At 26.4% G+C, this 26,418-nt stretch overlaps 1 protein-coding gene across 1 annotated transcript in view; it reads left to right on the top strand.

The window, feature by feature from the left end:
* LOC129612381 (uncharacterized) overlaps window positions 1–26,418 on the top strand; it is a 165,775-nt gene that overhangs the window by 66,460 nt on the left and 72,897 nt on the right. Inside the window, exons 6-8 of the mRNA XM_055525941.1 lie at window positions 19,925–20,203; window positions 21,161–21,451; window positions 23,856–23,990. Of these exons, the coding sequence (XP_055381916.1) occupies window positions 19,925–20,203; window positions 21,161–21,451; window positions 23,856–23,990 (705 nt within the window). The remainder of the gene's footprint in view (window positions 1–19,924; window positions 20,204–21,160; window positions 21,452–23,855; window positions 23,991–26,418) is intronic.

Genomic DNA, 26,418 nt, shown 5'->3' with positions numbered 1-26,418 from the left:
AATGATTAAAATTATTTAATCAAATGTAAAACTGACAAGGTCAACCCTACTTTTCTTTAAATTTTATTTTTTAATACCCGTACGAACGTATAAAAAAATAATATTTATTTGTTGAAATCTCATGAGCGATTCTTATAGCTGACATGCACATAGTTTTAAAAATTTTCACAAGCAAATATATTGTTGGGGCTGTTATGTTTAAGAAGCCCTTGAAATTTCTCAATTACTTGTGATAGCTGCCATACTACCTCATAAGCTGTTTGTTAATAGCTCAGAAACCATTAACGCTAGAGCGCTTAAATTTTGAACAAACAAATTTGGTGATGTAGCCATGATTTTCAGTAAAACTCTTTCAAATTATATGGGTTTATATGGTAAGGTAACTATCGTATATGTTTAAAATAGCATTTTAAATTAGAAGCAAGTGGTTGTATGAAACTGTATGTCAAGTATCTACGATATTTAAAATTATTTATTCCTGTAATACCCGGGTTGACACTATCAAATATATCTGTTCTCGTTTTTTTTGTCTTAATCTTCTTTAATAGCATTGTCCAAGGGATTGGAGATAAGGATATTTAATATTTTGTACTTACTAAAAAACATTTTCATAAATTCATCTACTCATTCATTAAAATTATTTGTTGTCCATAAAACCCTTGTTCATATTTTTATGTTCTATGAGGGTGTATCAAAAATTTCTCTTTCACATTCTTTTTACAACATTTTCTATGAAAAAAATAGATACTTACCTTTCCTTTTTTTTAAATTAATATTAATAAACAGAAAAAGCCTGACCATCGGAAAAGATCTCTCTCGTTACAAATGTTTTGATGAAGATTACAATCAATTTCTACCAGAAATTTTTAACTTTTTTCTTTCTTTCTCTTGATAGGATAACAAAATCAAATTAACGCACAACTTGACTCATTTTTACTTAACACACTCTTTATTACCAAGCAAACAAAAAAATAAATGTATTATCATAAAGAATTGTCCATTTTATGAGGGAAAATAACTACAAAAAAAACTCAAACATCATGAACATCCTAAGAGGGTTATTCGAATTTCCATCCAGGATAACTAATTAGACAACACTTGAGTTGAATATCAATTTTTGATTTCATAAAAAAAAAGAAATTATTTCCTATTTTTTTTATTAGAAAACCATAATATATATGAGAGAATAGGACGGCATATTATAAGAAGCGTCTACATGTATAATGTAGAGTAGTATGTAAAAAAAAGTTTTATTAACTTTAACAAATTTTAATACTTGTGAATCTTGTACATAATTGTATACATTATATGCATAGCTTCAAGCAAAGGTTTTAAGGATAAAGCATTATGTCAAAAAACAAACATTTTTGGCTAGAATGCTTTATCTAGAAATAAACTAGATTTTTACTTCAAAAAACAAATTGTAAATTTTGCAGGTTTAATGTTCTTCTTATGAGCTTCGCAATACCTTAACTATTCTTAAAATTATTATTTTTGTAGTTAGATTAATGTTGAAAATAACTGTACTTAAAACTCATCAGATACAGGTTGAATTTCGGTTTAGACGTTCCACCAAAAAGCAAATGTTGCAAGTTATTAGCTGTATTATTTCCTTAATATTTCGTGTAATGAGGTAACACTTTAAATATCTTTAGAATTTTTTCTCTTATTTTATGAGCTGTTTTCTGCTTGAAGGTATAAGCTACCCAAAACTATTTTAATATAGACATACATACGCTAATTAATTTTTATTACCGATTTGAAGAAATATTTGTTTTGGACCCTCTACTCACTATTACCGACCACTTTGTGTATACAATAAGGTAGGTTATGCAATGGTACCAAATTTTGGGTGTTAAGTTTTCGGTGGGAACGCACTTCCCCATAGTAGTGAAACATAAATAAACTATTTTTAGCAACTTGTCGGTCTGTGTGTGCACGCATGTATATCAAGTTCTACTGAACCGATTTTGATAAAATTTTATATGTGAGTTTATTTTGACTATGGAACGGATTTATCAACTTTTGGGATATATCAGGCTCGGGAACTGCGCTTTTTACCAGTATTACATTTTTCATCATTTTGTAGAAAATATTCAACCGATTTAATTGAAATTTAATATTTGATTTCTGGTTACCACAAGTTACTGACAAACTTTTCGTATAACATAGACGGCACAAAATGAAGCTCTACTAAGAGCCAATCACATCTTTCTAAGTGTTTTATAGCTAAAAGCTTATTAGTGTCCTTAAAATTGTAAAAAAGTGTTTAAAACGCATTTTCATAATCTTCTGGAATAGTTTTACTAATCTGGACAATATACTTTGCGGTCGTTTATGTGCTGACCGTATCAGATTTTTTATTTTTCATTCTATGGAATTTGCAATCATTTTTTTTCCTCATATGTAGGGTATAAAAATTCTTATTTTTTATTTTTTTTAATATAGTTCTGTTCCTTTTTTTCCTAAAATTCAGAATTTTTTGCTTTCCTGTGGAGAGTCACGACCTTCTTTTTTTGGGAATATAGAAACTAAAACTATAAAAGTAGGGTGAAAAACTGTATGGCCACAAATAAAAAAGCAACATGAACTCTTTAAACTTATTGTTATTTTATTACATATAAGTACTTGTTATGCTCTGGCAATTATAGTACAGTACTTTATATAGCTTTACTCTTTCTCCAACTTATTTCTGTTGATTTTAATCATTTTTTGTCTGGTTTCTTGTTACAACGCAAAATACTTAAATATAAAAGAGGTAGAACATGAAAATCATAAGCTTTTGTTAATTTGAAGAAAAATCATGATTTAAACTTTAGAAAATTTAAGGTTCTTTTTTAACACAATCAATTTTCATGTAAAAGTTTATTTTCATGTGAAAGAAGTTAAATTGTATGATTTTCGCGTAAGCAATTTGGTTTAAAAATTATTTCTACGTTAAAAATGACTTAGAACCAAAATATTAAATTGAACAATTAAATTGAACCTAAACTTAACTTAAACTGCTACACGCCTGAATGCAATTTAATTGTTTATAAACGAATTTCAATCTTTTCAAATTCTCAACTGTAATAAGTTTTAACTGGCAATAAATTCACATAGAAAAAATGTTGATGCAAAGTATACTTAATTTCATATCCAAAAAAATTTTTGAAAACCCATGATGAAGTCTCTTTCCGTTGACGCGTTTTCAATACATCTACACTCTTTAAAATAGACACAAAGGTACAAACATTTTTGCAAATTCTGCAAACTTAGAAAACTAGCGACGAGCTTCTTCTGCCGTGGCTTAGCATGGGTGATCTTTAAAAAAACAAAATGCCCGTTAAAATTACCGTTGTCTAAAACTTTTGTTTTTAATTTTTTACGTCGGTTTTCTTCTAAACAAAAAGTTTAACGAGTTTTCTGAAACTTTTAATGTAATCTACGTAAATATTAATAAATAATTTATTTCGTTAGAAAAAAATTTTTTACTTCCAATCCAAATATTTAAAATTTGTATTGTTGCCACCTTATATTCCAGAAATTGGTAGCTTTTCCAAATTTGGATAAATGTAGAAAGCTAAAGGCAAATTCCATGTCATCCAAAAATATAATTATTTTTCTTATATTACGCAATTGAAATTTGAATTCCAGCATTTTGTTAACGCGTCTTTAAATTTTTTTTCCCTGATCCCAAATGTATGCAATTTTTAAAATTTTTTTATAGGAATGAAAAGAATTTTTTTAATGTAATAGATTGCTGTTAAAAGCAGTATTTTCACTTGTAATTTTTATATTTTTTAAATAAATAATATTTTTTAATTTTACATATTTAAGAAATTCAAAGAGCTATGAATTTAAATATAAAATTTTAAAATATTTTTTTGTATATGCAAAATGTATAAATACAAATACAACAACATTTTAAATATTTCAAAACGTCATTCGTTTGATTCCTTAATATTTCCTCTTTATCAACACCATCTCGATATTAAATTCGATCTTTCGAAAATAAAACTGCTTAAGATTTGCATAAACATGTTTTCCAGAGATTTTAAATCTTCTTGTATTCGACATACTAAACATTGTATTCTACATATTAAACTTAATACAGACTATAGATTCTTGAAATAAAGTGACAAAATGAATTCGGATGATCGAAAAGTAAAAAGAATAACTAGTGAGTTTTTATTGCGTCTTTTTATATTTGCCTTTATATCTCAGGAAATCAAATAATCATCCATCAAGCTAACTTTCTTTAAGGAATTATAAAAGAAATCTTGAAAGACCTTGTTTACATAAGAAATCAATAACGTTGTAAATTTTCAAAATATTTTAATCTAAATTTAAATTTTAAGAAATTGTCTAGTGAAAATATTTGGTTATCTTTACTTACTCATGATCATGTTTGATAAATAGAGGTATCGTCAATGTCGAATAACCTGTACCTGGTGTGCTTTCTTTCTACCGACCGCATTGCGTATACAATTGGTAGGTTATGTCATGGAAACAAATTTTGCATATCGAGTTTTCGGTGGGAACGCACTTCTCCATGGTAGGGAAGCGTAAATAAACTGTCGGTCTGTCGGTCGGTGCGTGCACGTGTGTATCTCAAGTTCGGCTGAACCGATTTTGATAAAATTTTATATGTAAGTTTATTTGAAAATTTTTGGGATATATGAGGCCTCGGGAACTGCACTTTTAAACGGGCCAGTTTTACATTTTCGACCATTTTGAAGAAAATATTCAACCAATTTACTTGGAATTTCATATATAAGCTTGGCTCAGGTGTCAGCTTGAAACCAGGTGTCAGCAACTAGACGTTTACTACGCGTCAAATATACATTTTTGGGTATATAAAGAGAAATAATCAACCGATTTCATTGAAATTTAACATTTAAATTCTTCGTATTAAAACGATAAACATATAAATTTTTTGGAAGGGTCAGGGCTTACACACTGATCTGCGGGCCGATTTTACATTTTTTACCATATCTACGGAACAAATCGATGAAATTTTTTGAAACTTGATATTTGAGTTCTGGATTTTGCCAAAACTAACTGACGAGCATTTCAAGGAATTCGGGTAGCACAAAGCGAAACTTTACTAAGAGGCACATTAATATTTTTCTTGGTATGTTAACTATAAGCTTACTAGTGCCCTAAAAATTCTGTAACTCTTTCACTTAACTAAACAATACACATTACAATCGGTTATATGCTGACCACATCAGATTTTTTTATATTTTATTAGTATTTTGTTGTTCACAAACTTTTAACTTGAACGAGATTTGATAAATCAAGATATTCCTATATTTAAATTTAAAACAATGCTACAGTTCTGTTATTTTGAAGCTTTTTTTGAGTTCATAACTCAGAACTGAAAATTCACTACAAAAATAGAAAAACATTAGATCACTACAAATACAGAAACCATTAGTTTTACATGGATATTTTATAAAGTCAAGTTTTCTCACTTCATACATGTGTTTAATATTTAAATGCTTTAAAATAAAAAAAGTTGAATATAATCTTACATAATTTTACAGAACAAATGCAACATTATCAAGAATTCTCGAGAAACTCAAAAGTAGTAAATAAATTTTTAATTTTTAAATATTATACAGAATTTTAATTCCCATTTGGAAATTGTGAATTCATTATTTGAGTTACTCCACTTTGAATTTTTCTAAATTAAACAATGTTAATTATTGGCAATATTACGTTCATTTAATCAAGTTTAATGCAAAAAAAAAACATCTCCAAAAATTAAGTATTCCTCAATATTAAAATATTTATAGAAATTAAAATGACTGCTTTTAGGCCAAGTGTAGGACTGACTGCTTTACTGACTACTTACTCCACTCATCCTTAGTATTGTACGGCATAATTTGCTATTTCTGGTGTTAAATAAAATTGCACTTAAAATATGAAAATCACGAAAAAAATCACTTATTCTTTAAATTTATGAAATGTAACAATCCTTTTTTAGCACTTTTCCAAAAAATTTTTTGAAAAAAGTGCTTATTAGTTTCACTCTGTCCGTCCGTCCGTCCGTCCGTCCGTCCGTCCGTCCGTCCGTCCGTCCGTCCGTCCGTCCGTCCGTCCGTCCGTCCGTCCGTCCGTCCGTCCGTCCGTCCGTCCGTCCGTCCGCCCGTCCGTCCGTCCGTCCGTCCGTCCGTCCGTCCGTCCGTCCGTCTGTCCGTGTGTCTGTTTACAAAACTTCTACACCTTTGAAGATAGAAAGCTGAAATTTAATACGTACATAGATCTTCACTAGAAACTTATTTCCGTAGAACAAAATTTTTACCTATCTCCCCCCCTCTAGAAGTTATACCCCCCCAAAACCCTAAAAATGGCCGTTTTTAAATATTTGTTGCAATGAAACCATAAGCATTTTTGAAATTGTGCAAACGCAGAAAGGCAGTGGCTTGCTTCCCCTTGCGCGGTATACTATAGTTCAACTTAAGAAAAACAAAATGGCCGTTCAAATTTACCGTTATTTAAAGTCCTTTTTTTCCAAATTTTTGATGTCGTTTTTCTTCTAGACCCCAGACTGTAGAAGCTTGAAATTTTAGGAGCTTTTAGATATTAATAAATAGTTCACTTTGTTAGAAGAAAATTTTTTTCCATCTCCACCACCTCTCAAGTTATCACCTCTTGCAATTCGTAAAATTTGAATTTTTGACACCTTATATTTCCGAAACCGCAAACTTTTCCAAATTTTTATAAACGCAAAAAGCTAACGGTAAATTCCATGAAATTAAAAAATATAATTATTTTTCTTAACTCACACAATTAACCCTTAAAATCGAGCATTATGTTCACCCCTTTTTATGTTAATTTTTGCTTTATTTCAAAGACTGCATAAATCGTTCATCCTAAAAATATGCAATCCTAGAAAGAGTTTTGTATATGAATGAAAATAATTTTAATAGTGTGATAGCTATACATAGACTGTATTTAAAAGCAGAATTTTCACTTGTTGAAGGGAAAAGTGCTACAATACAAACCATTGGTTTGATCCAACTTTATTTCTTAGCTGTTTTCAATTCAAAATAGTATCTATATATGCAGATAAATAATATATTATGTGAGTGCATCAAAAATGAATAAAAATACAAAAATTCACTTGAAAAGTGAACAATAATATAAATTTTTAAACACAATATGAGCTCTTGACAGCGAATTCAGTTCCATACAGAAATGAAATAAAAAAACAGGAAATTATTGTGCAAGCAAACGCAAACTGTAAGTTCAACATTTTTCTTATAAAAAAATTCGTTATTTATGTACTTAGTTTTGAAAGAAGCATTAAAAGAAAGCAAAATTTTTATAAAATTATTTTATAAAAAAAAAATGCATTCTTATTAGCATTTTAAAGAAAAATTCACTGGAAATTTTATTTAGAAATGTATAACATTTTTCTCATTAAAAATACTGCACACGCTTTAAGATAGAAAAGTGAGTGATTCTAATTCCTATAAAAACAAAACCAAGAGTTAAATGTCTTGCAACTAAAAACTATATAAACCTATTTGCATAATAACTTTATTAATGATAAGATTTTTATACATAAAAACTATTTTCATGACCTTTTACAATTTGTAGATTCCCCTAAAAGTATGTAAAACAAGTATTCAAGAGGTTAGTTATGTAAAATATCGTTATCATCATAGTCCAAATAAGCTAAAACCAAAAAAAGATATTCTTGCAAATTTTACTCTACCAAACGCACATTTGTCTATTTAGCTCTATAGATTTAAAAAAATACCCTCTATACGTTCCTCATTTCCACTTTGCTACAAATTTCTGTTTGAAAATATTCTTTTTAGCCAAATTTTTTTTTGCAAAAGTTTCCCTTTTCTCTTTAGTAAAAAATACATAAAAAACTGAATTATCTTAACTGAACTGCAAAAAAAATCTTGCATTTTGTTCAAGATTTTTTTTCTCACGAGGAGTTTTAATTTTTTGTTGATTCAAAAAGTTGAGGAACATTTTAAACGTCAAAATGGCAGAATGTCTAATTTTTCAATGGGTTTTTAAAAACGTGCTGCACATTTCATGTACTGAAATTTATTATTTATATTTTACGTTGGCTTATGCAGAACATATTCGTATATATATGTATGAATAAGTAATTTTAAATTTAAATTTTAAAATTTCAAAATGTTTATGCTCGTTTTGCTATTCGGTTGTACTTAATAAAAAAAAATTTATAGTCATGTTACATGACTCATGTAAAATATGATTTAGTTGATTTGATTTATGACACTTTTATTGTACAGAATCTAAAAATCTGTTTGCATTAATAATATTTCTCATAATATAAAACGTATACGTTTACTTCAAACATGTTTTCTAAAACACGCGTGAATTGTGAATGTTGCATTTATAAAATTTTGACATTTTAATCAGGACTCACTCAGACTAAGAAACCGACACGCACAAGATGTCATCTATTAAGATTTCTTTTATTTTCTGTATAATTCTAATTAATTTAAAATGTTACTTTAACACCTGTACTTTTCATAATATGGGCAGAAGCACATTTCATATTAGAGAAATTAAAAACATAATTTCAGAAATTTGAAAGATATTTTTTTTACTTCTTGTACATAACTGATGTATGTATGTATTTCTATTATTTAATGTAGAAAAAATAAATATCAGATTTTCTAGAAAAATCAACTCTAATGAAATTTCTCAGAAACATTAATAAATTTAAGTTCTAATATCGCAAATGGTTCGCTAACAAAGAAAATTGTATAACAGATAAGGATTACGTATGCAAGTACAAATAAACTTGAGAAAAAATTAATATTTTATACTCAAAAAAGTTGACCGAAGAACTAAGTTCCAATTGATTTATATAAATATATCTTTATAAAATTATAGAATGAAAACACTCTATGTCTCTATTTAAGGAGCTTACAAAAATTATTAAAAGAAAACAACAATTTAATTAGAAAAGACAACTATGACTTTCACATTCTTTTACTTAAAATGCCGGGAGATTTTATATAAAAAATAATAACAAAAATTTTCGAGAAATTTCGGGTTTCGTAAAGAAAAATTCTGACGACGACGAGCTGTATCTCGAAAACTATAGCTCAAATCAAATTAATTGTAAAACCAAAAATAAAGAACAATCAATCACAAGACAAGCTCCCAATGATAACTCTATGTTGTAAGGTTCGGAAGTTATAAGCATTTATTTATCTGCAGTAAAACACTGGTACCTTTTTTTCGAGGCTGTGGCTCGAAAAAGAGTATATCTGAACCACCTCCACCTATACAATTTTTGCGGGAAATTGATCAAAGAATCATCCCTGAAATTATTTGCCACCTTATGCGAAACACTCTGTATAATTCCTATTTATATTATTTTGGTCACATATTATAAATGCTGTAGATTAACTAAATTTTTTAAAATCAACAAAACCAGGAAAAAAAATTTGTTTAAATTTTCAAATAATTCAAGTTAGCTAAATAAATTTAGACTCCAATATAAGCTGTAATATTCAGGACTACATCATGCTATGAATTTTCTTTGTATTTAAAGTAGCACTTAACAAAAGTAATGTTGAACGTATTAAATACAAAAATTTTGAATTAACTTATTAAATTATTAAAGTGCTCTTAAAAGTTTTTACATAAAAGCATAATAATTTTAATTAATTTCTTCATAACAATTTAATATCATATCCCACATTTCTAATCAAATAAATTAATTATCTTAAAAACCACTCCTGTTCTATAATACTTTCATACTAAGTACTTGAGAATTAAAATTGATTTTCGATATGATTTCATACAATATATAAATTCATCCTTGTCAATATCAATTATGATATTGAAATAAAAAGTTAAATTCAAAATAACAGAAGACGATAATTAATTTCATTTTGTGGTAAAAAGTTATTAATAGAGAATTTGAACAATTTTCATATACCACAAGTCCTTTAATTTCCTAAGGATTCTGTATTTATTTTAAATTATAATTCTATTCAAATTTGTTATACATTTATAATATGCGTATATGTGCATAACTTTATCATAAATGAACAAATTTAATTGATATTCAAATCAATTAGTATTTTAAACAAATTTTTAATTATTAATCTACAGTAATTATATAGGACATATATTTTGTACACTTCAAAATCTTAATGGAACTGTTCATAAATATATTATGTATTGTGTACATATAGCAGAACATTCCGCAATGTAGCATATGAAATTAAATTTCAATACTTTTAATTTCATATGATTTTCCTCAAAATCATCTACCTAATATCAAATTCTGAGCTTAAGTGCTTGACCTATTACTAAAAATCTTTAACCTAAATCACAAAATAACAGTTAAATAAGCAATTAAAGGATACTTAACATTTTTTATTTTGAATCGTTTCTAATTAAACTCTCGATTTCACTTTGCAATATAAAAAAAAAGGCAAAAATTAAAACATAAAAATTAATATAATTTTATTTTAATACCTTTTAGTTAACTTAAATCTGCGTTTGTTTTGTCCCAGTTAAAATTTTCCTCTTATAAAAATAAAAAACGTAAAAAAAAATTAAAGAAACGAAAATCTTTTCAAGAAAAAAAGTGCAACTTAACGTTTATTGCTAAATATTTTCAATTACCTGCTTTTCATTATTTTAATTTACTTCCTTTAGTATTTTCAATTTTTATTTAAAAAATCGTAAAAGAGAGAAAAAGAAAAAAGATATTTATTTTCTCTTATACACTAATTTTTATTTGATCCTCTTTTAATATCGGCATTACAAACAAAAACATGGGTAATTTCTTGTGTGTAAGTATTCAAAATTTCAAATATCATTCATAATGTGATTGAAATATTGTATTTTTTCTACAGAAATCAAATCTAGAAATCTATGCTTCTGAATCCTAAATTCGGTCTTAATACGATCGTTTTATTATAAGATTTTTGTCATTTATTTAATATAAAAACTAAAAGTTGTTAAAAAATATTCTTAAAACTTTGTAGTTTATATTTAAAGTTTTGTTTATTTCATATTACAGCGTGTTAAAGAAGTAGGCGCAATCTGTAGTGTTTCCTTAGTTATAAAGAAAAGTATCAAAACAGGATGCTCTTTAGGGAAAAAAACTTTCTCTCATACGAAAACTCATAAAAAATGCGGAAAACAAAAAAGACTTAATTTATTTTATAAAATTGCGTTTTATTCGATTAAATAATCCATTCTATATAACATTGAATATTGTTGAGAATCATGCTAAAAACCGTTACGCATTGTAAAAAATGTATATATGAATGTTACACAGCATCATGGTCACCACCTACCTATTATAGTTTGTTTTCGGCCAACCAACTATTCTTTAACTAAAAAAATATAAATTATCTTTATTAATTCAGCAGATTTTGCTCTATAATCTATCGTTAAATGCTCTAAATATATCCTACAATTTTTCTGATAATTTAATTTTCTATCCTTGCAGAAATTTCCTTGGAAAAAGAACGAGAAAAGTTAAGAAAAAACTTAAAAACTAGCATAATATTTTTTCCTTTATTACTTCGCATTTTGTTGCTTCTGTGATTTAAAAATGCATAAAATTTTTCTATTAAATTTTATTTATGCCATTTTATACAATCGCCGTTTTACTTTTTATTACTGCAATAAATAATATAGGTACACACATAAAAACGTACATATACATCTAAGTATAAAAATTATTTGTCAAACGAAAGAGTATTTTAATTGCCATTATATGAAAATGCATTTTAAGAAATTATTCAAACTTTATTGCATAAACAATAACAAAATAACTTTTACTCTATTTTAATATCAGCAAGCAACTAGCTTTCTTTCTAACTAAAAAATTTTGTTTTATACTCGCATTTCTCTTTTTCTTTCTCATTATTTCCATATCAACTATCTTTTCATCTTTTAATAGTTCTAATTATTTTGTAAAGTTATATTGTAGCAATGGTTATCATCTAAAAGAAGAGAATTTTTAAGTGTTTATTAGTGCGAACAAAGTATTCTCATTATAATTTCATTAGCATAGCTAGGTGCCATTAAAATGATAGCGAAAAAAAAGAAAGAAATTTTTTTATCCGTTAAATTTAACTGTTTGTCATTTTTTATCGCGTAATTTTTTTTTTCTCTTCAGTAGAAGCGCGGAAGATACGAAAAGAGACCGAAACAGAATATTAAACGCGAAAATTCGGACAATAAGTTACAACTATGAAGAAGGTCTTCTCAATTTTACAATAATGTTTAATTGTACACACTAACATAAAATTGAAAAATAATTTATATTATTTATGTTCCCTATGCTCCATTTCTTTACGAGTTATGTCACACCAAGAAAAATGCATTTGAGAACCCATAAAGTATATTATATATTTTTCAGAATCCAATGCTAAATTTATGAACTCCGCCCTTCAGTACATCTGTTGCATTGCAGTGTTGTTTTAAAAACAGAGCATAAGAATATCTTATATATGCAGATTTTTATTTTTTTACTGTCCGTATATCAGTTTCTGTAATGAGCAAGATCGATCAACCAGAACAGGCCCCGATAAGAGCTGATAAAAACTGAAGCTAAAATGATTATGCGGTATGCAGTTAGAATGGTCTAGGAAATTTCTTCAACGTTTGTTTTACGTGTTCTTTAAAAATTGATTTCACCAAAACGTCACAAGTCCTGACAAATAGAAAAACTTTTTTTCTTTTTGTCTTTTTTTTTTCTTATTTCGCTAACTCACAACAGTTTTAATGCAATCGCCTCTTTCCAAAATTTGCATCTCGAAATGTGAAATTTACTTTAAATTTTAAGCAAAATATTTTTATGTCTTCATAATATCAATTGCATACTATTTTATTTAACTGTATACATTAATATGTGTATGTAGGTATTTATGATACAAAGGTATAGTATTTTGTGAAAGGTTGTTTTTTATTTGTGATAAAAATCAAGAGTTTATAATTCTACTTGTCTTTTAATTTTATTTCTTTCCTATTTTCTTTCACGTCTTTGAATTAATTAGGAATTTTTTTAATGTTCACTTAAAAAGCATTTTTTATCTTTTTTTTATGTTATTAGTGCATTCCACTTTTTTACTCCTTTAACTATGTACTTACAGAAATTGTTTACTTTTACAGAAATATTTCAAAAAAAAACTTCTTGTCTTTTTCAATACAAAAAAAAAATCTCAACAAAGAACTAATCATTTTCATTGTTGTTACTACTATTGTAACTTTTAAAATGCTCTCTCTTGAAGAGATGATAACAATCACTTTACAGTTCATGTTTGAAAAGAAAATAGGAAAAAGCAAAAATTAAAATTGCATTAAAACAATTTTTTTTATCTTGAATATTTCTTTCAAATACATGCATAATAAGACAAGCATGTCTCTACAATACTAACACTATAACTTTAGTATTTATAAAACGTATAGATTGTGCATGCTTAATTCCATGCTCACGAATATTTTAAAGACAATGATATGATAAATAAGTAATGTTACACGAGTAAAGTAAAGAGTAAGAAAGTTCACTTGTAAAAAAATAAAAGAAAAAAAATGGAAACATTTTTAATGCTAAATAGAGCTCTTGTCATGGCAGTAACTAGCTTATAATTATTTATAATTATAAATTATAAAAAAAAAATGGATTAACTTATTTACATAAATACTATACTACCACATTATCGTCACTCACCAAGCCACCACACCACATCACTAAAAATGTTAATGCAAATTTATGACATCTCTTAAAGTTAAACAGCTACTCGTACTATGCAGCAAATTCTCTCTTTAATTTTTTATAATTTTTCCTTGTTAATTGTGTTTATAATCGCATAGTAAAATGAAAAATTATGTAAGTAAATAAAAGAAGAGGAATTAGTGCAGTAATATAATTTAACATTAAAGTAGAGATAAATTAGTTTAGTTAGAATACATTTTTATAGTTTTTATATATACTGTAATAATTAATATTATAATCAATAACATTGCTGTAATAACACTAAAATTATTAGGGTTTTTAATCTTAAGCAGTAATTCCCAAAGCGGTCTATACAGACCCTCAGTAGTCCATGAAGACATGCTAGAGGTCTACAAAACGATATGAATTTAATTAAATAAGTATCAAGGGTTCTATCAAAAATTCAAAAACACGAAAAAAGTTTGTGAACCTCTGATCTGAAGTGAATCTACAAATTATTGCAATATAGAAATTTTTAAAAAATTTTCAACGAAAAATTCAAAGTTCCTATATGTAGATTTGATTACCTACCTAATTTTTAAGGCAAACAATGTTAATCAATTAAAAAAAAATTATTTATATCTTCAATGGGTTTCTGGTTTCTCTTTTAAATAAAGTAAGAACAATTGTTGTTTAATTCTTAGTTTTGGTATCTTCGAAACCCAAACATTTGCAAAAACATCAATTAAAATTATATGAACTTTTTTCAAATCAAAACTAAATTAAATCGAAAATTGAAATCTAAGACGAGTTTGACATAACATGAAAGCAATCGCATTTTTCTACTATAGGGAAATATTGAAAATATTTTTTATTTAAATAAAATATGGGTTGAATTTTAAACAGCATAGAATTTGATATTTAGAGAATCAACCAAAATTTAAACTCTGATCATTAGCCGTTATTCTATTGCATCTTCTTGCCAGAATATAATTGGAAAATAAATAATTTGTGATAATATTTAATATGACCTGTAGCAGTTTCCACAATATCAATAATTTTTATATAAAAAGCACGCTAAATTTTTCTTTAAGCATTTAAAACTTGTTTATATTACTGATATTTTTCTAATTTCTTTTATAAATTAAACTTAAACATTTCTTTAATTAAATTGTTTTGTAAATGAAAATCTTCATGTCCTTATAAAAACGAAAAAATAAATTATAATTTTTTCTTATTTTGCCTCCAAAAATTTTCACTGCACTGCGAATAATTTAACTTACTGAGTTTCACATATTTTGTATTATTATAAAAATTATCAATATTTTGTAGAATACTGCAAAATGCAATTTAATAAATTCATGCGTCCCGAATTACAAATGAATTTCTCTTTCCATAAAGTTTTCCTCTTGACTTTATGATTATGAATAATTCCTCTTTGTTAAATGATTCTTTGTCAACCGTCTACAAAATAACTGCAAAAATTTTGATTTTAACAAAAAGATAATTTTTTTTTTAATTTTTATTATTCTGGGAAGAAAATTAAGGTTACCGTACTTAAAAGTTAAAATCCAACTTTATTACCAACTTCTAATTAACGTTATTATGTTTTGTTTTATGTGCTTTTCTCTCTTTTGTAAGAATACAAAAACAACATGATGTTTAACGATGATTTAATAAATTTTCTCCCCCTTTAATTCAAGAAAAAGAAATAATATTCACTCATTTTTGAATCGTTGATCGCATCGCCTCTCTTGCGTCTCATCGCATTTTGATAATAATTTTAAATTATCAAGTTTATCAGTCATTAAATACTCTGGAGCGAGCATTCAATTAAAACAACAACATTGAAACAAAAAAAAATTAAATAATAAAAGGCAAAAGGAAAAAAAATCATTTTTTCCCTTTCATTTCATCAAAAAAATTGAAGAATTTTCCATTTTACATTGAAAATTTGGGGAAAAAATTTATGATAAATTTTTATAACCAAAAGAAAATTATAAAAGTTTTTTTTTTCTTTGTTTTATAAAAATGAAGCAAAGAAATGTTTTTTTGCTTCCTTATTGTGTTCATTTTTAAGAAAAATTATGAAATTATTTAATAACCTAATTTACAAGCAAGCTGAAAGCGTTTTATTCTTAATTCTCCCACTATTAAGGATCAATTACAAATTTATTGAAATCATTTAACAAGTATTGGAGACGACGAAGCTAATATTTGAAAACAATTATTATTTCAAGAAGAAATTTTTTGAAAAAGTGAGTCTTGTTTTCAATATTTTAATACTCAGTTCTAAATACTGGACAAGATAAAGTTTAAAGATGAACTCCAAGTACCTTTAAAATTTTTTATATAACATGTTTGCTAAAATATACCTTAATATGGAAAATAACTCTAAATCATCTGAAAGTTTAGAAATGAAAGATTTATTTATTAATGTTTGTAAATCCAGGAAATAATATATAAAACATCAGCTTGTGAAACACACATTGTACACATTTATGATGTTGTATTACAACTTTATATTATTTATTGATAATTGTTCTGTTATACTTAATTATAATAGGATTCAATGACTCAAATTATAAATCAAATTCTTATAGCAATCACATTATGAAAAAATTAAATACTATCACAATACCTACTTGCTGGATATTCTTCAGAAGTTAAAAGAAATCCATGCTTCTGAATTTAGAAAAAGTATTGCAATTTTTAAAATAAATAACATTCTACCAAAATTGCGTTCATGCTAGAAATTCACTTTCTGTATTCTTGGAAGGTTTACAGAATATTAAATTCCGTTAATTAACCCCCTAAACATATAATAACAGAAATCTCCAAGGAATCATAGTCACATTTAATTATGTACGTGAGATTTAGTTGGCAAATACAGGCAAATTGGAGTTAAAGTTATAAGAGCCTTTAAAAATTATATTATTCAATTCAAACTTGTCTGTGCATATCCTTTATCATATGACTCAACTTCTAATATATTATAAATATTTTGATTTCCCTTGTTTTTATCTTGTTGCGCAGAATTATCTTCCTATTTATTCTGTAGAGGTATGCCCATTTTGATGTTTTAGGAAAAAAACTTATTATTATAAACAGCTTCTACAAGAACCCATTCCAAACAATAAAAGATTTTTTAACATCAAAGTTGAAAATAAAGTACGTTTAGATTTACTATACACTTTTCTAAATTTTTTCTAAGGCTTTTTCTACTAATTTCTTTTCTAAATTATTGTTGCCTTTGTCTCAAGTTTATCTTATGAATATACAAATATAAATTTTTTCTTCCTCTTTTTATTTTATTAATTTAAGAACTTTTTTATTTATATTTTATTTGTTTAACGCTTTTCTCTTTTATATATTTGTATATGTGTGCCAATGCTCCAGGAAAAAATTTAATGCTCTAAATTTTAACTTTTCATTTTCCATTATGTTTTTTTTTGTTTGTATATTTTTTATTTCGGTCTTACTACAGAACGTTCCATGGTTCTGTAGCAAAATTGTACTTCTACTGATCAGAATATTATGGTGGTGACGAGACGCAGAATGATAATATGGTGTTGTGGTGTTATATACACAATAAAACAAATGTGGACGAGTAAATAAGCAAAAGAACGCAACAAAGCATATTGTTCAACAAATTAAATAATTTAAGTCAGACATCTAGAAAATCTCTCTGATTAAAAACAAAAGGAAAAAAAAAACAAATTTTAGGTGAAGAATTTTGTACAGAGAATAATAAAAAAGAAAAAGATGGTGGGAAATGAAAGGAATGTGGGGATTTTCTCTGTTTGTGTTTTATATTTAATGCGTAAAAATGGAAGATGGTAAAAGAAAAGGATATAAGGATAAATAATTTAGTAATGAATCAAGTCGACTGAAATTCTTTTTTCTTTTCACTTTTCAATTTAGTTTCTAATCGTAATCTTCCGAACTAAAAAACAATAATTTTCAATCAAAAAAATTTCATTATTTTATTATTTCATTCAAATTGAAAATTATTTCCCTCTTTTTTCTTAAGATTCCATAATAAGCATAACAAATTGATATAGAAAATGCAGTAAAAGAACAAAATTTTTAATTTTTATTTTTCATTTGTTTATACAAAATTCAACATAATCTATAAACATAATGAAAATATCTGGAAAAAGCACTTCTAAACAACATAAGAACTTTCGGACGTATAAAAAATTAAAAAATTAATTTTTTATCTAAATCTCTTAACTTGAGCTAAACGTTTAAAAAGATTATTGAGAAAGAATAAAGTTGAGTCAAACCAATGGTTTGTAGCACTTTTCCCTTCAACAAGTGAAAATACTCGATGTATACCTACCACACTATTAAAATTATTTTCATTCATATTCGAAACTATTTCTAGGATTGCATATATTTAAAGCAAAAATTAATTTAAGGAGGGGTTAACATAATGCTTGATTTTAAGGGTTAATTTTATGAATTCAGAAAAATAACTATATTTTTATAATTAATGGCATAGAACTTACCGTTACCTATCTGCGTCTATAGAAATTTGGAAAAGCTTGCGGTTTTGCTAATATAAGGTGCCAAATATTCAAATTTTACAAATTTTGTGAGGTGATAACTTGAGAGGGGGCGGAGAATTCAGACTTTTAAAACCTGGAGTTTAGGAGAAAAACGACAACAAAAATTAGGAAAAAAACGCATTTTATATAACGGTAAATTTTAAGGACCATTTTGGTTTTTTAAAGTTCAAATATAGTATGCCGTGATGATAGAAGAAGCAACCCACAGTTTTTCTGCCTTTGCAAAATTTGAAAAATTTATATGGTTTTACTATAATAAATGGTTGAAAAACGGTATTTTTAGGGATTTGTGAGGGTATAACTTTTAGGAGAGGGAGATAGGTAAAAATGCGTTATTCTACGAAAATAAGTTTCTAGTAAAGATCTATGCGTACATATAAAATTTCAGGTTTCTGTCTTCGAGGGTATAGAAGTTTTGTAAACAGACACACGGTCAGACGGACGGATGGACGGACACAGTGAAACTAATAAGCACTTTTTTTAAAAATTTTTTTAGAAAAGTGTTAAAAACAAACGATAATTAACATCTTATTTTCAGGCCCTCTGAATATTTTCACAACTTCGTTTACCTTAATATAAGTGAGAAAATTTCACTATTAAATAAAAATTTAATAAAATATTTTGGTTGCAAGTTACAACATAAAATTTTTAAACCAATTTTTTATTATGTCCATTAAATATGATCAAAAAATCTATAAATCATAAACCTCTCTAAAGTTTTATATATGATCACTTTACTAAAAAATTTACACAGTACAAATCCTGAAAACAATTCCAGTTTGCATTCGATTGATGGTTATAGGTATTGTGGCAAAATTATTAAAGTCTCAACTTCATTTTTTAAATAATTTTAGTGAATTCCTTTGAAATTTCATGTCTTTATCGTCATTGACTTAAAAGTAAACTTCTAAATGATTTAGTTTTTCCCTTATAGTTTGGAATAATTTTACAATTAAATAAATTATGCTATTATAATTAAAATCAACCCAATTTATTAATTGGATTGCACGAAATGAATTCTGGAAATTTTGCTCAGAGGTAAATGTTATTAATTTATTTTCCTTCATTCACGTTGGTTTTAATTTGACAAATAACAATTTTCCTAAATTCATAATTTGCCTAAATACAAAATTTATAGAAACTGATTTAACATGTTGTGGTCATTTTCTATTAAAATTACTAACATTATTAATATTTTCGATATTATTTAATAGCAAAAATCAATTATTTCGAAAATAAAGTTATTTCCTTCCTTTTTGAGAAAATAATCGAAAAAAGGCAAATTAAGCATAAATCGTTTATTTTTTTTATTTTTTGTTTTCTGTACTCAAACAGATTTTGTTTTCAGAAAACTTTGTGAATAATAAGACTTTCGACACAACCAATAAATTAGGGACCAATTTCAATTTTGTCAAATTTCTTTTTCCTCTTATTCATACCAAACATGTTATTATGCGTACTTTTCAGTACAGAGCCTTAAAAATTCTGTTGAAGAAAGCGTCTATATGTTATAACTTAATCAATCAAAATCATGATTTCATTATCACGTTTTTTCTTTGTTGTTGTTTCTCTTACAATGATCAAAATTTCAACTATGAATCCTTGTTTCACATTAATGCTTCAATATTCTTTTTTTTTTTTTTTTTCTCAATATTCTTTTCCTTTTTAGGTAATTGATTGGGGAGTAGAACAATGTCAATCAACGCATGTTTATATTCAAACACCGCCCCATCTGATTGTTGATCCAGCTAGTATAACTGTGTATCGAGGTGATTCATTGAATGTACGTTGCCTGTCACCAGCACATAACTATAATAATCACCGTCATCATGGAAGTCTTGGATATAGTTGGACACGTAATGGTGTCCTATTTCAATCAGATCCCAGTACATCAATGTGGGAAGATTTATATCCAGATGGTAGTATATTAAAAATAAAAAATATTCAGGTGAGTCTTTATTAAAGCATACACACATTTATCAGTATCTTCTGTATAAGGTTATTAAATAAGAAATTAATGAAAGAAAACTAAGTAAAAGCTAAATTATGTTAACACATAAGAAAAAATTGTTAAATTAAAAATATATAATTAAAATTTTTTATTAAACATTATAAACCTAAAAAAAATACATTGTAATCTTAAGCAATGGATTGGAAAATAACGAAATTGTTTAGAATATAGAGAAAAAACATTATAACGCGAAAAAATTAGAGATAGAGTAGAATGTTGTTTAGTATACTAAAAACTTTCTGTTCGTAAAGAAACTGACACGTGCAAAGCGAGCACTAAATCTTGTATTTATAAATAACATCACCCTCATTGGAGAACCTTCAAAGGAATCAATTGAAATTTTCGATTTTTTTATATTCATTTTTAATAATCTTTCAAGGACATTTCTCAAATTGAATTTTAATGTTTCGAAATGTAATTTTGTTTTTTTCATTTCACTTTGTTGCAAATTGAACAATTCTAAGAACATACACATGTACATGTGCACATGCAGACATATTATTTTTTTACATTTATACATTAATATAAAAGTTTAATATAAACTCGAAAGAAATAAATAAATGAAAAAAAAGACATTCAATTTCTGGAACTTTCAATTTTTGTCAAATTAAAAATGAAAATCATAAATCATTTTTTCATCAATTTCTCGATAAATTGAAGCCTGAATAATTTCTTTTTTTTGGAAAGTTATTTATAGGCGTTATTGCAGAATTTTAAAATGTTAAATTAATAGTTAATAATAAAGAAATTAAAGATGAAGAAAAAATTTTTTAAATTAATTTTTAATTTCAATGGTCCAAATTGTGATGATAATTTTTATTTTTTCAATTATTTTCTTTAATTTCCTTGGACTCCTTAATTTTAGTAACACTTTATTTTATTTTTCTATTTCAGAAATCTGCTGAATACATGTGTATTGTTTCGAATAGTGTTTCACCAGTTTCCAAAAGTGTTTATATAACAGTTATAGATAAAGGTGTTATACAAATGTGTCCTACGGAGCAACGTTATAATATTAATTGGCAATCAGCTGCACCTGGAGCTGAAATTATTGGAGAATGCCCACCAAACTATGAAGGATATTCTAAAAGAATATGCGAACAAAGATCTGTATCGAACTCAACATGGTTGCAACCAGATTTCTCTAATTGTATACCAAATCAATTAAGTAAACTTTTAACTGAGGTAAAGTATAATTAAAGACAAGCAGTATAAATAGCATTTTTTAAATTTATCAGAATCATTAAAAACACTGATATGCTGCAATTATTTCATTTTATAAAATTATTTTAAGCTTTGCTTTCAAAATTTTTTGAAGTCAATTTCATTGATATACTTCAATTCTAAACACAAAAATTAATAAAATATTATTTGTAAATATTATTTTTTAATTTTTCAAAATAATAAAGCAAAAAATAGTTTTATTTGAAAGAAAAGTAAAACAAGTAAAAACGTTTCAGTCGGTATGAACCGATTGAATTATACCCTGCACCTTTCGTTGTTGTATAGCAATTACTCAAACCTGTGAAACCATTCTATAGAAACTTCACGGATATGTCTGATCTATAACTGAACACACAAGTTTCGTGAATCTGACTTTATTATTTTTCCAAATATTTAAAATTAGTTTTTGGACTTGTATGGGAGCCACTCGAATCTGTCAAGCAATTCCACCAAAACTTCAGAAATATCTTTGACCTATAATTGGACACACAACTGCCAAGTTTCATGAATCTGTCTTTATTATTTTTCCAAATATTTAAAATTAGCTTTTGGAGTTGTATGGCAGGTACCCGAACCTGCCAAGCAATTCCACTAAAACTTCGCTAATATATCTGATCTATAATTGGACACACAACTGCCAAGTTTCAAGAATCTAACTTTATTACTTTTCCAAATATTTAAAATAAGCTTTTGGACTTGTATGGGAGCCACTCGAACCTGTCAAGCAATTCCACCAAAACTACAGAAATATCTTTGACCTATAATTGGACACACAACTGCCAAGTTTCATGAATCTGACTTTATTATTTTTCCAAATATTTAAAATAAGCTTTTGGACTTGTATGAGAGCTGCTCGAACCTGTCAAGCAATTCCACCAAAACTTCAGAAATATCTTTGACCTATAATTGGACACACGACTGCCAAGTTTCATGAATCTGACTTTATTATTTTGCCGAATATAAAAAATTTACTTTTGGAGTTGTATGGCAGCCACCCGAACCCGTGCAGCTATCTCATTAAAATTTTTAGAGCATAAGTAGAATATAATTGGACACATGTATACAAAATTCTATATTTGTACCTTTATTAGTTTTTGAAATAATTAAAATAAACTCTTTGAGTTGTATGGCAGCTACCCGAACCCGTTGTCCGAATTGGTCCAATAACAATAGGGTTCGTCCTTGGCACAAAAGAAACAACTTGTGAAAGTTTGGTGTCGATTGCAATATTCGTTTTTGAGTTATCGTGCGATCGGACGGACGGACGGACGGACGGACGGACATGTCTAAATCAACGCAGAATTTTACGCTGATCAGGAATATATATATATGTCCATACCGCAGATGACTCCTTCAAGTAGTTACAAACTCCATACCAAAGTTAATATACCCTTCACGAAGTGCAGGGTATAAAAAAAGAAGTGCTTGAACAAATTTCAATTGAGCTTTTAACGTAAGGGGTACACCTCCATAGATTGATGCTGAAATGAATTATTTTGAACCCTTTGAAATTTTTATGATATACTCGTATGTAGCATGTTTATAATATAATATAATTATGTTTCATAAACATAAACGATTTGAAATAAGTATATTGTTATACAGAATATTTAGTCTTTAATGGCTTAATATATTTAATGAACTATAAAAAAATATACAAGGAAGAGCTTATCACAATTCTAAAAGACATACATTTATGTATCTGCTTAGTAAAATAAATTACGTATGCACTACATGTATGTATACATGTTAGATTATTATTGATCCAATTTAATATTCTACTGTCTCCAAAATATAATACTTTATTTTTAAACTTCCGGAAAACATAAATTTTTATCAATTTTATATATTTTTTATGCTTGTCCAAATTACTATTCTATAATATACTATTATACTTATACATGACTCATTCTTTAGCTTGTAATTTATTTTGTTAAAAAAACTTTTAAAAATCTTTAAAAACAAGTCCTTTAAAGTAGAAGCACACACATGTGTTCATTCAAAACAATACGAAAATTTCAACATTTTGTTTTTATTTCTCAAAATCTCATCCTATTTTTAATGGATTACAATATCCTTTAATATGTTTGGGTTTGTGCTTTTCTTTATGTTGCCTAGTTTTCATGTTTACCGTTTTTTTTATTTTTTACTAAATATTATTTATATTTTTTGCCTATTTAACAGAATATTAACATAAAAAGTGTCACCTTTTATTCCATTTCATTCATTGTTATTTAAATTTATTAAAATTTTAGTATTCTAATGTGCCACCATTATGTGGGACCCATACATGTAAAAACTACTTCATATTCTAAAATTTACTAATATTCTTATCTGCTTTTCTCTTAAAATATTGATTCTTTAGTTTCGAGCTTTAACATTAGGCTATCAGAAAACAAATTGTTCAACAATTTTGAAATCGTGCTTAGAATTCACAATCAGAAGACATACAGATTTTTATCCAGGTGAAGCAAGTAGCTTAATGGATTTGTTACAAGAGGTAAGAACATTATATTATGTTATAGTTAAACTATATAACGCATACATAAATACATTTTATTTTTACATATTTTTGTATTCTTCGTTTTCCTTAGTTTGTGAAACCAAAATTTTTTAGTATAAAAATTTAGAAATATTCAAATTTAAAACTCATAGTTAAAGTTTTTATAATTTTTTGTTACTTACCTTATTTTAGGAATTCTTTTTCTATATTATGTTATTCCAACCTATTTTAATATTAGATTTCTAAATAGTAAGATATCTCGATATATGAAGTTTTGAGTATTAATCTTTAAAAACTCATTTTTATCTTCTTTAATGTTTTTTTTAAAGAGTTTTCTAAGGTGTAAGGAAAATTTTATTTTTACTCGAAAGTTTTTAATCGTTTATGGTTTACTACGAGATAAATATAACAGTATAAACTTATAGGAATATTCCTATACACAAAATTGAGCTATATATTTTTAAGGAAACAGTATTTGGCAATTCTAAAATGTGTCAATATAGTATTATATAAAAGAATAAATAAAAGAAACCACTCGATCTGAGGTGTTTGTAAAATATTACTGTATTACTTATGAGTTAAAGTCAACGTCTAATTTTCATATAGGCTTATGAAGTTACTGAGTTAATTGTTGTAATTGCATTGTTGTAATTAAGTGGATTTCATTACGAAATTAATTTGAAAAATTATTCGATTAACTTCGGTTAAAGAATTATAAAATAAATAACATGAAATACAAGTTTTTATATAAAATTTTAAAAAGGTCTACTAAATCTATTAAGAGAGAATTCCATATAATTTACTATTATAACCTTTTATTTAAATTAATATTTCGTATGCACTTATACATATTACTATGCCAATATCCTTTTAAACTCATAAATTGAAATGCAAGCAGCTATATACGAACAAATATTTCTTTAAATAAATAAATAAAAAATGACTGATCAACAAATAATATAAGTATAAATTAAATTTAAGCCTCCATGGCAGTGGTGGCATCACCATCTCATAATAAAATTTATTGCTGTCATAATTTAATATCTTTCGGAATATTTATACGATACGAAATAAAAAAAAAATATTACTTAAATGTTAGAATATTAGAGAAAGGATTTTTTTGTTTTTTCCTTCAAGTCCATATACCTACACATATACCACGTACACTTGCTAAACCATATGCATATACAGTTTAAACACATACATAGCACAAAGAGTGCGTAATTGGGTTTTTCGTTTTTATTTTACCAAAAATTTTTTGTGATTAAATCATTCTATAAAAGAGAACACTCTTTCTTCTTTAAAAAAAAAAAAAAACAAACAAAATTTATATCACGATAAACGGCTACATAAAAACGAAAAATTACAACAACAATCACAACAACCGTATTAAACACAATAAGAATACCGTATCATCCGCAACTTTATGTTTGCTATTCTCCTATGTTACACATATAAGAATACTTGTAAGCTGGAAGCTGAAAATCATCATCAAAACTTCATATTAAAATCTTTATTTTTTGTTTTTTTGTTTGTTTTTTTTTTAGAAAATTTGATATCCTGTAAATAAGAAAACAAAAAAGAAAAAATGAAATTTATTTTTATTGTTTTATATCGTTTTTAGCAATTTTCCAAAGAAATTGGAAAAAAAATTCTTATTAGTTTCACTCTGTCCATACTCTAAAAGTAATATCCTCTAAGTCCTAAAAAATCCGTTACTGATTATTTATTTTATGAAAATATATTTTATATTCTTCAAAAGGAGAAATGTAGTAACTGGCTTCTTTTATCACGATTCGCGATACGGCATAATTATGCTTTAAAATGACGAAATGGTGGTTGAAATTGACATTTCTCTGAAACCCATTTTCCTTCCAAATTATTGACAATTTTCTAACAGCCTTTGAAGCCTGCAATTCAACAGCCTTTGGACAATTCAAAAGACTTTGGAGCCTGCAAGTTATTGTTAAATACTAACTTTTGGAAAGTAATAAATAGTTTATACATTAGAAGGAAATTATTTTCCACCGCCAACCCTCCAAAATAACGCAAACTGCTATAAAAGCATTTCTATAAAAACTAACGAAAAATTCAGCGAAATTAAAAACAAAATTATTACTCTATATTATACGAGTTACTTTTTTGATTTTGTAGCTTTATAATCATATTAACTCACTTACATATCTTAACTTAAATGGATTCGACCATTACTAAATCCTAAATGTATGCAATAATTCAATATACGTTTTGGTATATGAATGAAAGTATGTACATTAAATAATGCAGTAGATTATTTTTAAAAACGGTTTTTATAACTTATTCAAGGGAAACGTGCTACTTTACAATCCTTCTGTTGGTATTCAACTATGAATATATTTTTTTGTTCCTTGTCGTTGCCATTCTATTACCGTAGTTTTTCTTATTT

The sequence above is a fragment of the Condylostylus longicornis genome, unplaced genomic scaffold (assembly GCF_029603195.1).
Source record: "Condylostylus longicornis isolate FDR11 unplaced genomic scaffold, ASM2960319v2 ptg000072l, whole genome shotgun sequence".
NCBI lineage: Eukaryota > Metazoa > Arthropoda > Insecta > Diptera > Dolichopodidae > Condylostylus > Condylostylus longicornis.
This window is presented reverse-complemented; position numbering and strand designations above follow the sequence as displayed.